The sequence below is a fragment of the Harpia harpyja genome, chromosome 17 (assembly GCF_026419915.1).
Source record: "Harpia harpyja isolate bHarHar1 chromosome 17, bHarHar1 primary haplotype, whole genome shotgun sequence".
NCBI classification, from domain to species: Eukaryota; Metazoa; Chordata; class Aves; order Accipitriformes; family Accipitridae; genus Harpia; species Harpia harpyja.
In genome coordinates, this window is record NC_068956.1 from 28,975,448 (window position 1) to 28,988,613 (window position 13,166).

Here is a 13,166-nt window from a genome sequence, read left to right on the forward strand (position 1 = left end):
AGCTGACCTCAGAAGAGTCTGTGGCACACACGGACCTGCTGTGTGATTGCTCGGTACACTGGTCTGAAAAAACTTCCCCAATATTGAATGTGACCTGGCCAAGGTCATAATAACTCTGTGTTTAACCTGCCTGAATGGGTTTTCCTATATGAATATTGTGTTGTAATTCGGTATGAGACTTAGAGAAATGAGGCTGGGAAGTTGCAAGTCTTACGTTAACTGCTTCACATCTTATACTTACACATATTTGTAAGACAATGGATGTTTTATCACTAGTGAAGACACTACTTCCAGGGTGCAGGCCAAATAGCTATTTAGGCCAAGCTGAAACCCTGGGGATTAAAACACACCAGGGACCAAAACATACGTCAAAGGGTGAAGAGAGAAGGGGACAGCTGACGGTGGTCTGATTTTTGGATAGCAGGAGCTGCTGGGAGCTTCTGAAGCAGCTGTGTCCTTCTCAAGCTCGTGAGAGGAAGAAATATGCAGGAAAAATCTCTTAGGTCAAAATATGCTATGATTTCCTTTCAAAAGGCAGTTTTGCCCCTGTATGCTTACAACCAGAGCAGGAGTGAATCGTGTGGTTTCAAGCCACAGAGACAAAGGATGGTCCCTGTACGGGCGACGGGACCAAGATCCTGGGAGGGGGATGATGTGGTGGTGGTAGCCTGAAAACTCTGAATTGCGTGAGAAAGGAAAAAAGGGAGTGTGCTTCATCTCTCCTCCAGCTCCCAGGCACAGTGCCAAGCACCTGCATTTGTACAGACAACATTTCTCTCTTCCGTAAACAAATCTTGCAAAAAGATTGGTATGGTAAAATATACTCTTCAAGTATTTCTATTGGGAAATTTACAAATAAAATCCAGCTCTTCAATCTCTAGAGAAGCCCTCTGTGGCACTTCTGGGAGGCCTGACGTTGGGGCAGAACTGCAGGACAGGCGGAGTCACTGCCCGTGCCCCAGATCATGACCTGAAGCCCGTGCAGAGCTCGCTCTGTAAAAGCTGGGGCTTACCAGTGGTCCTCGGAGAGGAAAGCAGGAGCCTGTGCCTGCTCCCACGGCACGGAAGAAGGGAAGTCCCTTGAACTGAAAAAGGTGCCAAATGTGGAAATTTCAACATTCAAAGCAAAAACTGCAAAAAGGAGAAAGAGCTCAGGAGCTCGGAAAGAGTCATGAGGCAGAGACAAGTCCCAACCGGCCCTTTAATACTGTCTTTTCCAGAGCCCCCGAGGAAGCACCCTCGCCAAGTCAGGAATCACTCTGACTTCTCTGTCTTCCGAGAAATCGTAAGACAGACAGTAATTACTGCAAGAAGCCCTAAGGAGTCCACTCAGGAAGGCCCCAGTTTCCTCTCAAGCACTCACAGGAAAGCTCAGAAGTAAATGATTAATGGCCCAAAGCTTTATTTGATCTGCTGCTACAATTAGGTAGTGGCTGGCAAAGCTCACTGGCCTCCCTCAGGTACTAATCCATACTGGGCTGTTTCAAAGAGCTCCTGAGACACTGGAGCTTAGATAACCTCATTAAAAGCTATTTGAGAGGTGTTTCAGTTACATTAATGTACTATATGACTATCAAGGACATCCATATGCTGCTCATATATAAAAATATGAATAAGTCATCTGTTGGGTAGCTGAGGTTCCTCAGTTATGTCTAAATGGTGTATGGATATGATGGGTATTTGGATATAAAGGATATTCACTGACTGAAGACAAATTTAGTAAGTAACTTCCATCCATGTATTTGGCTAGGAGTGACACGCCATTTCTGTATGAACGCGAGTTACGTGTTAGACCTGGAACTACCAAGTTCTGACACTCCTCGTGACAAATACCATATGGAGAGACTGAGCAGCTAGAAAAATAGGTTTGGGCAGAGGTAAGGTTATTCTTATAAGCTACAGGCAGTTTTCACAAACAGCATTTATCTATCTGAAAATACGTACTTGCATAATGTTTCATCTATCTCCGTATCACACCTGGATGTTTTTTACTGAAAATAAAAAATCCAGCTCTGGCACTGCCAAAGGAAGATCCCTTGAAAGAACAGCTGGTATTTTCAGGGTTGACAAAGAATCAGGTAACATTTTAAAAATTATGAAAAATTAAACAGCACTTAAAATTCAGGCATGGAGCGCTAGGTCTATAAAGACAAGGGATGCCACCACCCCCACTGCCTTCCTGATGCTGGTACCGCAGTCTCGTCATTTCTTTTGTGCTGGACCTACAGTTCATGGAGCTGTCTAGAAACCCAGCCGAGACAACTGACCCCGCCGCTGACAGCGCTGTGCCGGTGTTGCGGCTGCGTTACTTTTCCGGCGGACTAGGTCCGTGGTTTGTCTCACAACCGCACCAATCCTTGTGGCAGCAGCAGTGAGGGGCTGGGAGCAGGGCAGGCAGTCCTTGTGCACAGCAGGCCAGACCACGCTGAATGGAAATGGGCGTGCGACCGGGGCGTCAGGGACATAAACGTCTTTGGGGATCTGGGCCCTAGAACCATCGCCTCACTGATGTCCCGAGGGAATGTTTCCAAAGTCATTCCCTTATTTTTTATATTTTAACATTTTACTCCTGAATATATGACTTCCGTTCTTCTCAGAGGAGATTTTGAAACTAGCAACCCATAGGGATTTAAGGTCAGAAGAATAGCGCCAGCCACTTAAAATACAATTAGAGCCTGAAATCAGAGTCCTGATACTCCTGAATTAGAAAAAACATTGCTGAATTGTAATTTGAAGTGAAAGCAAATTTTTTCTTTGAGGGAAAAATCCAATTTTTTCTTCCTTTATTGCTAAGAAGCATGAGACTGGGCTTTTTTTCACTCATAAAATATATAAATTTCAAAAGCCTTTTGTTTAAAAAATGTTCTTAAAACTGAAATTTTTAATTAACTTTTGGAATAGTCACACATTTAAATATGGTTTTGACTAACATCCACCTTCTTAGACTGCTATAGATTCTACATGTATCATAGCACAGGATTTTTTCCATATTTTTTAGTAATGCCATCAAAACAACAGGATAAAGAGTATTTAAAGTTCCGCTTAAGCTGATATTTCATTTCAAAGGCTGGCAGCTAGACTGATTTTTTCCAGAAATTAAAACTTTGCATGAAAATATTTAAAGAACTGTCCCCAACTGAAGTCTTCCTTGTGCAAACCTGGGGTTTAGAGATGACGTGAAAGAAAGAGAAGAACAGGGAAGTACAGCGTAAACCTTCTGTCCCCCTGACCTGCATTTGCCCACGCCTGTAGCTGTGACAGCTCCACTGTGGTAACTGCCTGCTTACAACCTTGCTGCTGCAAGGACACGGAGCTCTTTCCGTCGCAAAGGAAAAGTAGTGTTACGTGGCCGATGGATCAAACACAGGTAATGTTTTTCACCTTGAGATATTCCACTTACCTCCTATAGTAAATTCACTGGGGAGGTGGCGGGGGGGGGGGGGGGCTCAATTAAAAAATAAACATAAGAAAAGTGGGAAGAAAAAATACAGACCTTAATACAACCTGGATGACAAGAACTGCAAAACCCAGTTCTGGTGTAAGACCCTGCTTGACGTATCCAAATTTTGGATCGTAGCCCCTACATTTCAATCACACTGGAGAGCATCTCAAGAAGTACCACAACTGCCAAGGCACGGCCATTTTTGACAGCGGTTTCTTTAACTTGCTCTTGCAGATCTGCTAAAAGGGAAATCCCTGAATTTCCCATGCTGTCTATTCTGGGGCATCACAAGCCCACAAGCCTGATACCTGAGCTAAACCTCATGCTGAGGTTCAAGCTGTTACACCGCTTGCTCTTTTGTCTTCACTACGGACTTTTAGAGGGCTCGTGCGCCACACAGGGTATATTCTCGGTTGCTCGTGCTGGAGCCGCCACGAGCATGGTGGGTCACGCTCAGTCTGCGGTTCACTATAACCTCCTGACTCTTCTTCACGGAGCTGCGACCTGCCCGGCTGTTCCTCGTCCTGCATTTCTGCAGCCAGCGGCTGCGTCTGACCTCGCACTTGCGCTGCAGGAGCATCCCGCTCTTCCAGAACATTCTTCCAGTTTGCCAAGATCATTTTTGAAATCGAATCTTGTCCCCCAGCAGAGTCGCAGCCCTTCCCAGCACCGTGGGTGGTACTGCCCACGAATTCAGTAAGCGTGCTGGCTGTGCTCGTTGCTGCCAGCATCTTGGATGGCACCGGACGAGCGGCCGCTCCAGTCCTCCTGCAGAGCTGCCCGTTTCCCCCCTTGTCGGGTGAGACCCGCTCTTGCCTACGGCTGCGCGCTCGGTTCCGCGGCTGCCCGCTGGCTGCGGACCCCGTCCCAGCCTGGAGACCACCGAGACCCTCCTCCTTCTGGTTTTCCCGTTATCAGAGAGGGAAGCCGAGCCCTTCCGACCTCAGCGAGGCCGCCGCTCCCTCCGGCGCCTCCTCGCCTCCGGCTCCGGCCGGGGCCGCGCCCCCCGGCCGGTCCCCCCTGCCCGCCGCCCCGCGGGCGCGGCGCGGGGCGGTGCGTGTCCTGCGCGGGGGCAGCGCGGCCGGTCGTCCCCCCCCCCGCCGGGGTCTCCATGACGACCCGGGGCCGCTTGGGTTGCCACGGCGAGGGCCAGGGCCAGGGCGGCGGCGGGGGTTGCGGCCCGGGCTTCCAACCGGCCGCGGCTAACAGCCACCGCCTCCGCCGGTCCCCGCCTATATAGGGGCGGGTGGGCCGGCGGCCGCCTCCGCGGGTCCGTGGCGAGCGGGGCCGGAGCGGGCTGGTCGGTCGGTCGCCTGCCTTTCTGCGGGACGGGAGGGGCTTGCCCGAGGCGTAACCGGGTGTTTGGGTTTGTTTGGTTTGGGTTTTTTTTCCCCCCAACTTTATTTTGCTGATTTTTTTTTTTTTTTTTTTTTCCCCTTTTCTCCGAAAGGTACCGACGTCTGGGCGATGCGCCGCACCGGTGAGAAGAGCCGGGCGGGCCGGCGGGAGCCCTGCCCCGCCGCCCCCCGCAGCGGCGGGCGGGCCGTGCTGGGGGTGCTGGCGGAGAACGGGCAGCGCCGGCCCGGCAGCCAGGTGAGCCCCCGGGCAGGGCAGGGGAGGGAAGGGCGGCCGGGCGGGCCTCCTCTCCCCGCCGCGGGGGACCGCAGCCACCCGCCGGGCTCCCCGGGGGAGCTCCCGGCCGCCGCCCGGGCCCCGGGGCCGGCAGCCCGCCGCCGCTGCGGGGGGAAAGGCCTGGGGTCGGCGGGGGAAGCGGTTGGGTCGGGCTCCGGTTAACGAGCGTGAGTCTCCTGAGAAACCCTGCTAGTGACCGCTCAGCCCTCCTCTCCTCCTCCACGCTCCCCCGTGGAAATGCTGTGGACAAATAATCTGTCCCGGAAGGAACGGGGGGGGGCTCCGTGAGAATTTGTTTGGGCAGTTGCCCTCTAAAGTGCGCAGGGGCAGCTTAAGAAAATTCCGTTCGCCGATGCTTACCCAAAGGTCCCATTGCCTTGTGGCTGGCCACGCTCCCGGCAGGGTGCTAGAGCCTTCCAGAAGCTAAAGTTCACAGCGGGGCGTCTGTCTGCGCTTCGGTTCCTTGGGCCCTCCTGGAGTCTGCTGGTGTGGCAGGGAAAATGTGATTGTGCTGATTTACGGGACCCAAAACAGCGGCTGTTACCGGCGCACAAACTCTTCTTGGTTGTGACTGTGTAAAGCCCCTAGCTTGTTTGGTGGCTTACTGATAGTAGGTGATGTGAAGGATTGTATCCCGGTCACACGTTGTAGCCCTAGGGGCTGTGATGCTTGAGCTGAAAAGTTCAAACCTTGGTCTGTAACTCGGCGTAAAACACCTTCTCGCAGGCCAAGTCCTTCGTAAGTCTGTGACAGTGCCCGAGTGCTTCCTTTTGCAACTTTAACTTGCCGCGCTTTAAAGCAGCTGCTTCTTGCCGGAACGGAACGCGGAGCAGACCCTGCACTTGCCAGCCCCACCAGAACCGAGCCGCGCTCTCACCTCCTCCTCCTTGGTGGTGGGCGCTGGAGACGAGGCTGCTCCCCTGGTTCCTGGCCTTTGCTACGCCTCGCTCTTTCTGTGAGGTGTCTGTTGGAGCGAGACAGCCAAAAGTGGTACTTCTGAGGCACCCCCTGCAGCTGGTGGTTTTTCCAGTGAACTTTTATGTTACTGATGTCTGTTAGGCAAGGAAAGTGATTTTCTTTTCTGAAACAAGTGATACTTACTGTTGTTTTCTTCCTGAGTTGCCCTCCCACAGCATTACTGTGTGCTCTGTTTCAGCAGGGTGCTGCTGTTATCAGACGCTTCTCTGGCTCTGAAAACACCATCCCTTCATCTGGAAAAGATGAATTGCCCAACTGCACGGTCAATGCTGCATCAAAGCAAGGGTTTGCCATCTACGTAGATGAACCAGAACAGAAAGAAAACTACACCTGCCAAGTGGCTGAAGAGCTGGAGTCAAGCCTGTGTGAACTGGATACTAGTGCAATGACATCCAGTATTCACCTGCTGCTGGATCTGAGTACAGGTAACTCCTGTTACTGCTCGGATGGTGTCTATAGCACGAGTACATGTAAGGTGGTTATGAACTGTGATGCTGGTAAGCTAGTGAGTAGCTGATGTTACGGCAAGTAACACTTCAAGATAGCTTGGACTGTGTCTACGTGAGGCACAACACTTCTGTGCTAGAAATAGCAGGAGAAGGTGAAGAGACTAATTGCGCAAATGTCGTGCTGCTTCCTCTTCTCCTACCTGTTAGGATCTCCTATGATAGTGGACACATCCTTCCAGTCCCAGCCTGAGGATCACGTGGGAGATGCCATAACTCTGACTGTGGGAGAGTATGCCGAAGACATTCATCGGTACCTCCGAGAGGCTGAAGTGAGTGGCTTGTAACAAGCTGATAGATATTCGTGGTCTCTGTGATGGGCTGCAATGCTGCGCAGATGTGTGGCTGCCCCAGGGTAACCCAAGGCTGCCGCTGAACTACAAAGGAGGGAAAGCAAGCAGTAAAAGCCATCTCTGGAGGCAGCATCTACACAGTGATGAGGTCCTTCAGGATTAGTCTGTGTCCCTGAAATTCCCTGCCATTGGAGCATCTCTTGACTCTTTGGGATGAAGGATTCTTGCAGATGGGAGTTGAATGCTGCAAAAATACTAAAGCAGTTGGATGTGAAGCCACTGACAGCTCTCTTGCTATACTAGTAGTTTTTCCTACCTTTCTGTATCAGAGCAGTAAAGTGCAGTCTCCTGATAGGAAGAGGGGAAAAAAATGTGATCTGTTTATTTTCAGGTCCCTCTGAATGGCTCATGTGTGCTTGATGGCAAAGGCTGTCCATGGTCTCGGAGGTCTTCTACTATTCTGCTGCTAACACAGTAGCTCCTAGCTCTTCAGCGTAGAAATACTACTTTCTGGAGATGCTACTAGCTGCTAATTAATACTACTAGCACTATAACTGTAATTAGTAGTAATGAGTTATTAATAGTGGAACAACTCATGCTCCTTTTGGTAGAACTATAAAGAATGCTAACCAGCGCAGCCATTGATGGCTCTCTTCAGGGTGAGCATCCTGATTCTTCAACTCTCTCTCCAAACAGGTGAGATTCAGGCCCAAGCCCCACTACATGAGGAAGCAACCAGATATAACAACAGGAATGCGTGCCATCTTGGTAGATTGGCTGGTGGAAGTAGGGGAAGAATATAAACTGCGGACGGAGACTTTGTACTTGGCGGTGAACTTCCTGGACAGGTTTCTTTCCTGCATGTCTGTTCTCAGAGGGAAGCTGCAGCTTGTAGGAACAGCAGCAATTCTTCTGGCTGCGTAAGTGTTCCTGAAATCTCGGTGAGCTAAAACTGTTTTTTGGACTGAGTCTTTTAGTTTAATTTGAAGGACTGAAGCTTGCAGTGGTAGGTAGCTTTTCATGATGTCTCAAGATTAGCAACTTCGCCTACTTTGGCACTAGCAAAATTAAATACTTAGTTTGTGATGTGAGGAACTGTAGTGGGGAAAACTTGTAACCATAACAGCAGGAGCAAAACCACTACTGTGTTAGGCTGCTAGCCTATAAGGCTGTAGTAGATTCACAGTTGCAGTCTGCAATTAGCCTTGAACTGCTTTAAGTAGACAGGGTACCCAACACAGCCTGGGAGTGCATGGGTTTTTGTCTGGAGTGCATTGTATTCTTGAGACTCTCTCTCTCAGAGCTTGCTGTTAACTTGCTATTGCAATGTGAGTGTGTTTCTATCTAGACCGATGACTTGGAGTTCCTCTAAACATCTTTGCCCAAATTTGAAACTAAATTGTTACCTAGCCTGGAGGAAGGACTAAAATAAGAGCTCTGCACAAATCTTAGTAATGTCATGCGCTCATCCTGATATGGGTCCAGCAGAAAGCTTGCTTTTACCATAGCTTTCAAGCTGGCAAATGTGGCTTCTATATTCCTTTTTCAGGAAATATGAAGAAATCTACCCACCAGAAGTGGATGAGTTTGTGTATATAACAGATGATACCTACACAAAGAGGCAGCTGCTAAAAATGGAACACCTGCTCCTCAAAGTGTTGGCTTTTGACCTAACAGCCCCCACCATCAACCAGTTTCTCCTTCAGTATATTCAGAGGCATGGAGTCTGTATGAGGACAGAGAACTTTGCAAGGGTATGAATTATCCTCTTTTTAGGACTGGGGAGGGGGTAGAAGTGATCCTAAAAGCAGGACCACTTGTATTTCACTAAGACAGGTGCTGCTACTATACTATGCTCTATCAGAAGATACTCTTTTTCTCATGCCAAGTTTTATGTAGGACTGCAACAGGGCTAAAACTGGATGTTTTGTAGCCTATTACCTTCAGTAGGTGGCTTGTGTGCTGAGACTTCGGGATAAATATCTCATGGAAATCCTAAGTTTGGTCTGTCTGTCTGGTTGGGGATAATGCACTGATGAGGCAGCTAGGTGGTAGGAATCTGGTTGTTTTTTCAACAGCGCCTGCACAGCAAGTCTGCCCTGGGTGTGGTGGTACTACACATTGCTACAGGATGACACAGTCTATGCCTGCATAGCTGCATAGGCAACCCCGCTTAGAAACGGGTTAACCCAAGCTTATAGCAAAACATCTGACCTGCTGCTTATCTGCAAAGGGTATAGGATTGTACAGTGACGCTGCTCCAACAGAGGCCAAATTCTGTTTCTTAGAGCTGTCCATTTATCCCTGATCTCCAAGTGAGGTCCACCTGTGTGAACAAGAGCCTTGGAGGATGGGAAAAGTGTGTCTTTGTTATTTTTACAAAACATGAATTTTCTAAGTGTCTATCTGTAAAACTACATCAGAGCTGATGTCGTGGTTTAACCCCAGCCAGCACTTAAGTACCACGCAGCTGCTTGCTCACTTCCAGTGGGATGGGGAGGAGAATCAGGAGAAAAAGTAAACCTTGTGGGTTGAGATAAGAACAGTTTAATAACTAAAATATAATAATGATTGTAATGAAAAGGAATATAACAAAACGAGAGAGAAAGAAAACCCAAGAAAAGACAAGTGGGGCACAATGCAATTGCTCACCACTGGCTGACTGATGCCGGAGCAGTGATTCCCCCCTCCCGGCCAGCTCCCCCCCAGTTTATATACTGAGCGTGATGTTCTGTGGTATGAATCCTCTGCCTGCCGTGTCCCTCCTGCAGCCACCGCACTGCCTTTGCCCAAGTGCGGTTTGGCTCCTGCTGAGCCAAAACTGAAAAATCCTTAACTTAGGATAAGTGGTACTTAGCAACAACTAAAACATCGGTGTGTTATCAACATTATTCTTACACTGAATCCAAAACACAGCACTACACCAGCTACTAGGAAGAAAATTAACTCTATCCCAGCTGAAACTGGGACAGCTGATGGGACCAGAACTTCAGATTTTACAGTGTAGATTGTTTAGGCTTTGACAAAGTGTGGTCTTTCTGTCCCCACTGAAACATGCTAAAGGTTCTTTTGTAAGCTCAACAGGACCAGAATGCTATTTCTACCCACCAGACGTGTGACTCATGGTTTTTTTACATGAAACTGAGACCATTGACAATTTTCAGTGCTTGCTGTATTGGACTGATTTTAGCAGCTAGGCTCATTCTGTCTGGAAAAACTTGTTGTTTTTTTGTTCAGTATCTTGCAGAGCTGAGTCTCCTTGAAGCTGATCCTTTTCTGAAGTATCTTCCTTCACAAACTGCTGCAGCAGCCTACTGTCTAGCAAACTATACCGTGAACAGATCTTTCTGGGTAAGAACAACTGCATGTTAATGAGTAGCTCAAGCATTTTATGTTATCATTAGAACTAGGCTGAGAAAGCAGAAGGAGTAGCTTCAAAGTATGTTGTTAAAAAGGCTGAAATCCTAGGACCCTGAGCTAATGGGACTACCTGATAAAAGAATGTTAAATCAACCTGAAATATCCTGCCTCCTCTCTGAAATGGGAGGGACCTTGCTGTCTTGCTCACTTACATCAAGCCTGTACCTAAGGCCTTGTTAGTTTTTAATCTCCAAAACTCGTCCCCCAAATACAATTCAGGGGCTTTCTGGGAGGGAGGGGGGAGCTGAATGTGTCCACTTGAGTGGAGTGATTACACTGAGTGGCTGCTTTAACGCAGGCCTTGATAGGGCTCTCAGCTGTGTGTTGGAGGAACAGCTTTAGCAGAGAGCAGGATCCAGAAGAGATGTAATGGATGTCACATGCTTAGAGCAGAAGGAGCTTCTTGTCAGATCTCCTGGCACCAAGGAAGAGACCTAGAGTGAAACTGATGGCAGGATACACTTGAAAAGGATTCAAGCCTAAAGAACCTGGAGTGAGCACTGATGTCGTGAAAATGGTTTCTGCTTCTGTAGAAAGTGTATCTTCTAGATAAATGCTGCCTACAATAGAGTAACACTGTTTTTTCTCCTCTGACCAGCCGGAAACGCTTGCTGCATTCACTGGGTATTCATTAAGTGAGATAGCACCTTGCCTGACTGATCTGCATAAAGCATGCCTTGATGTTCCCCATTGCCAACTGCAAGCGATTAAGGAGAAGTATAAGCGCTCAAAGTAAGTAACCATGAAGCCAGTGTTCTGTAACTTGGCGGCTATAAGCACAGGATAACTCTGGTTTAGTAGCTTGGGCTACAGCTGCTGTAGCTGGCAAACTTCTCGTGGTGGTCAGCTTCTATTCCTGAAATGGAAGCCTCTGTCAGCCTCTTGAGGGGAAAACTTTTTGGACCAGAAAAGTAGTTCAGCTGTAGGTATACAGATGTACTGGATAACAATTCTTCTGTAATGTTGCAGGATTATTCTCTTCTTCTCCAGTGTGTCACACAAGAAGGTGACATCTTTAAATTTGTTAGCTAAACTAATATCTTTAGTGACTGTATTTCTATTCCAGGTACCTGCAGGTGTCTCTTCTGGAGCCCCCAGCAGTTCTTCCTCTACAATAGAGACTGTGGATCCTGGACTTAAAGATTACTTCGTCCCAGTCGGCAAAGCTGGTCAAACATTCCACAGAGCACTGCAGGTCATATGTCTGTAACCACAGAGATCAGAATGGTTTTTAGCTACTCTTTTTTAATTAGAGGCCTTTTTTAAAAAGGATATTAGAATATAGCTCTTAATATAGCTGACAGCACTTTTAATAAATGTCTTATTATACTGTTCCTCTGAATCTTCTGACTCCAGTTAATATCTGCAGCAACAGTGAGTGGAAAGGGTTGTGGTTTTTTACAAAATCATTGTGAGCAGGGCTTTTAAGCTAGCTGGAGTGGATAAGTGCCTGAACCCATACAACCTGACATCTCCATAGACACGGGTGATTTGCTGCAGTATCTTACCTGTTTCTTCCTCTTCTATGAGACAAGATCATGTGACCATGAACAGAACCTATTTTCTACAACTTGTTTACCATATCACAGCAAAAACATCCAGATGCAAGTGGTCTATGAACTCAGAACTTGTGCGTAGAAGGCTACCACTGTTGAGGTAAAAATCACATTTCCCTCGATGGAGGAGAATAAGGGGGATCCCTCTGCAGGGAGCTGGAGGAAGGGGAGATTGTGGCTGTCAGAGCCTTAGCAACACTTCGAACACAGGTGGACAGACTGCAGTAAAGAGCAATGCTAAAAGCTACGAGGTACTGGAACAGTGGAGTTGAGCTAGATGGCTGCTGCGCCACACTTGTGGCGTTGAGTAGTCTTATGGCATAGTTGTCCGAGACAACCTCTCGTGCCACTAGAGCACTGCTGAATGTGTGTGCTCTGCAGTCTCTAGAAAAACCTCACTTTAGCAGGAAGGAGGGGGATGATGGGACAGGACTAACTATTTTATCCTGAGCTGCTACGCTGTTTTGTGCCCCCCAGTTATTCGTTAGGTAGTGTTTTCAAAAACAAAGAAAACGCCACCTTGAGTACTCTTAAACATAATTCCTGTCCAAAGTAGTTAAAAAAATTCGGTTGGTCTTGTTGGTCAATGTGTAGAAAACTATGCCCAGCTCATCTAAAGGGCAAGGTAAGTCTGAGGCATTCTCTTACTGTAAGAGTTTAAAACCTTCAGCGCTTACTGCTTCATAAGAGATTAATCGGTACAAGGGCATTATGTGTTTTCAAACAGGAATATGCTTAGCACTTGACATTAACATGCAATTCAGCAGACATACTAAGTACCAGCTAACAAGCTGCTTGCTTTAATTTTAAAACCTGATTATACCAGTGTGTGTGTCATGAGGCTCTTCTTGGCTTCAGGGGTTTCACTTCCCTCGATGTGTATGAGACTTTCTTCCCCCTGCCTCTTCCCTGTCCAGGCTGGTGAATCTTCCTAGTAATGCGGCCCCATGTATTCCTCCAAAATGGACGTAGTGGTAATGACTGATTCACTTGTCTCAAAGTAAATATTCTTTAAGGGAGGTGAGCATTCAGTTTCAGTTCTAGCCTATGCAGTTCTTGGTCTCTTGCTTCAAACACTTTCTAGTTAAGTAAATGAATCTGGTTTTTGTATTTACTGATAATGACAGATGTGACCAGATATCCCATGCTTGTGTCTGTGGTATTCACTTCATGGTGGGGGCCTAGATCCATGGATTGTGTCCATGCAGTGAATTTCATGGCTTGTGGATGAATGTCTTAAAGGTGGGCTATGAACTTCACTCATGCCTGCAGCCAAGTCCTTTGAAGTAGCTGGTCAGAGCCAGTGGTCCCTAGTTACAGTGGGGAGTGGTGAATTTCT

The 13,166-nt window shown here is 47.8% G+C and overlaps 1 protein-coding gene across 3 annotated transcripts; it reads left to right on the forward strand.

The window, feature by feature from the left end:
* Positions 1-1,936: 1,936 nt before the first annotated feature.
* On the forward strand, positions 1,937-11,605 carry CCNA1 (cyclin A1). 3 transcript variants are annotated; one of them, XM_052812486.1, is made up of 9 exons: positions 1,937-2,078; positions 4,893-5,035; positions 6,231-6,477; positions 6,709-6,830; positions 7,548-7,771; positions 8,401-8,605; positions 10,089-10,202; positions 10,870-11,003; positions 11,338-11,605. In XM_052812486.1, the coding sequence occupies exons 1-9, from the start codon at positions 1,952-1,954 to the stop codon at positions 11,387-11,389; spliced, it is 1,368 nt and encodes a 455-aa protein (XP_052668446.1). In that variant the 5' UTR covers positions 1,937-1,951; the 3' UTR covers positions 11,390-11,605. The 3 variants fall into 3 exon arrangements, with proteins under 3 accessions (XP_052668446.1, XP_052668447.1, XP_052668448.1); XM_052812487.1 differs by having other exon boundaries at positions 6,234-6,477; XM_052812488.1 differs by lacking the exon at positions 1,937-2,078 and adding an exon at positions 4,603-4,746.
* The last annotated feature ends 1,561 nt before the right edge of the window (positions 11,606-13,166 follow it).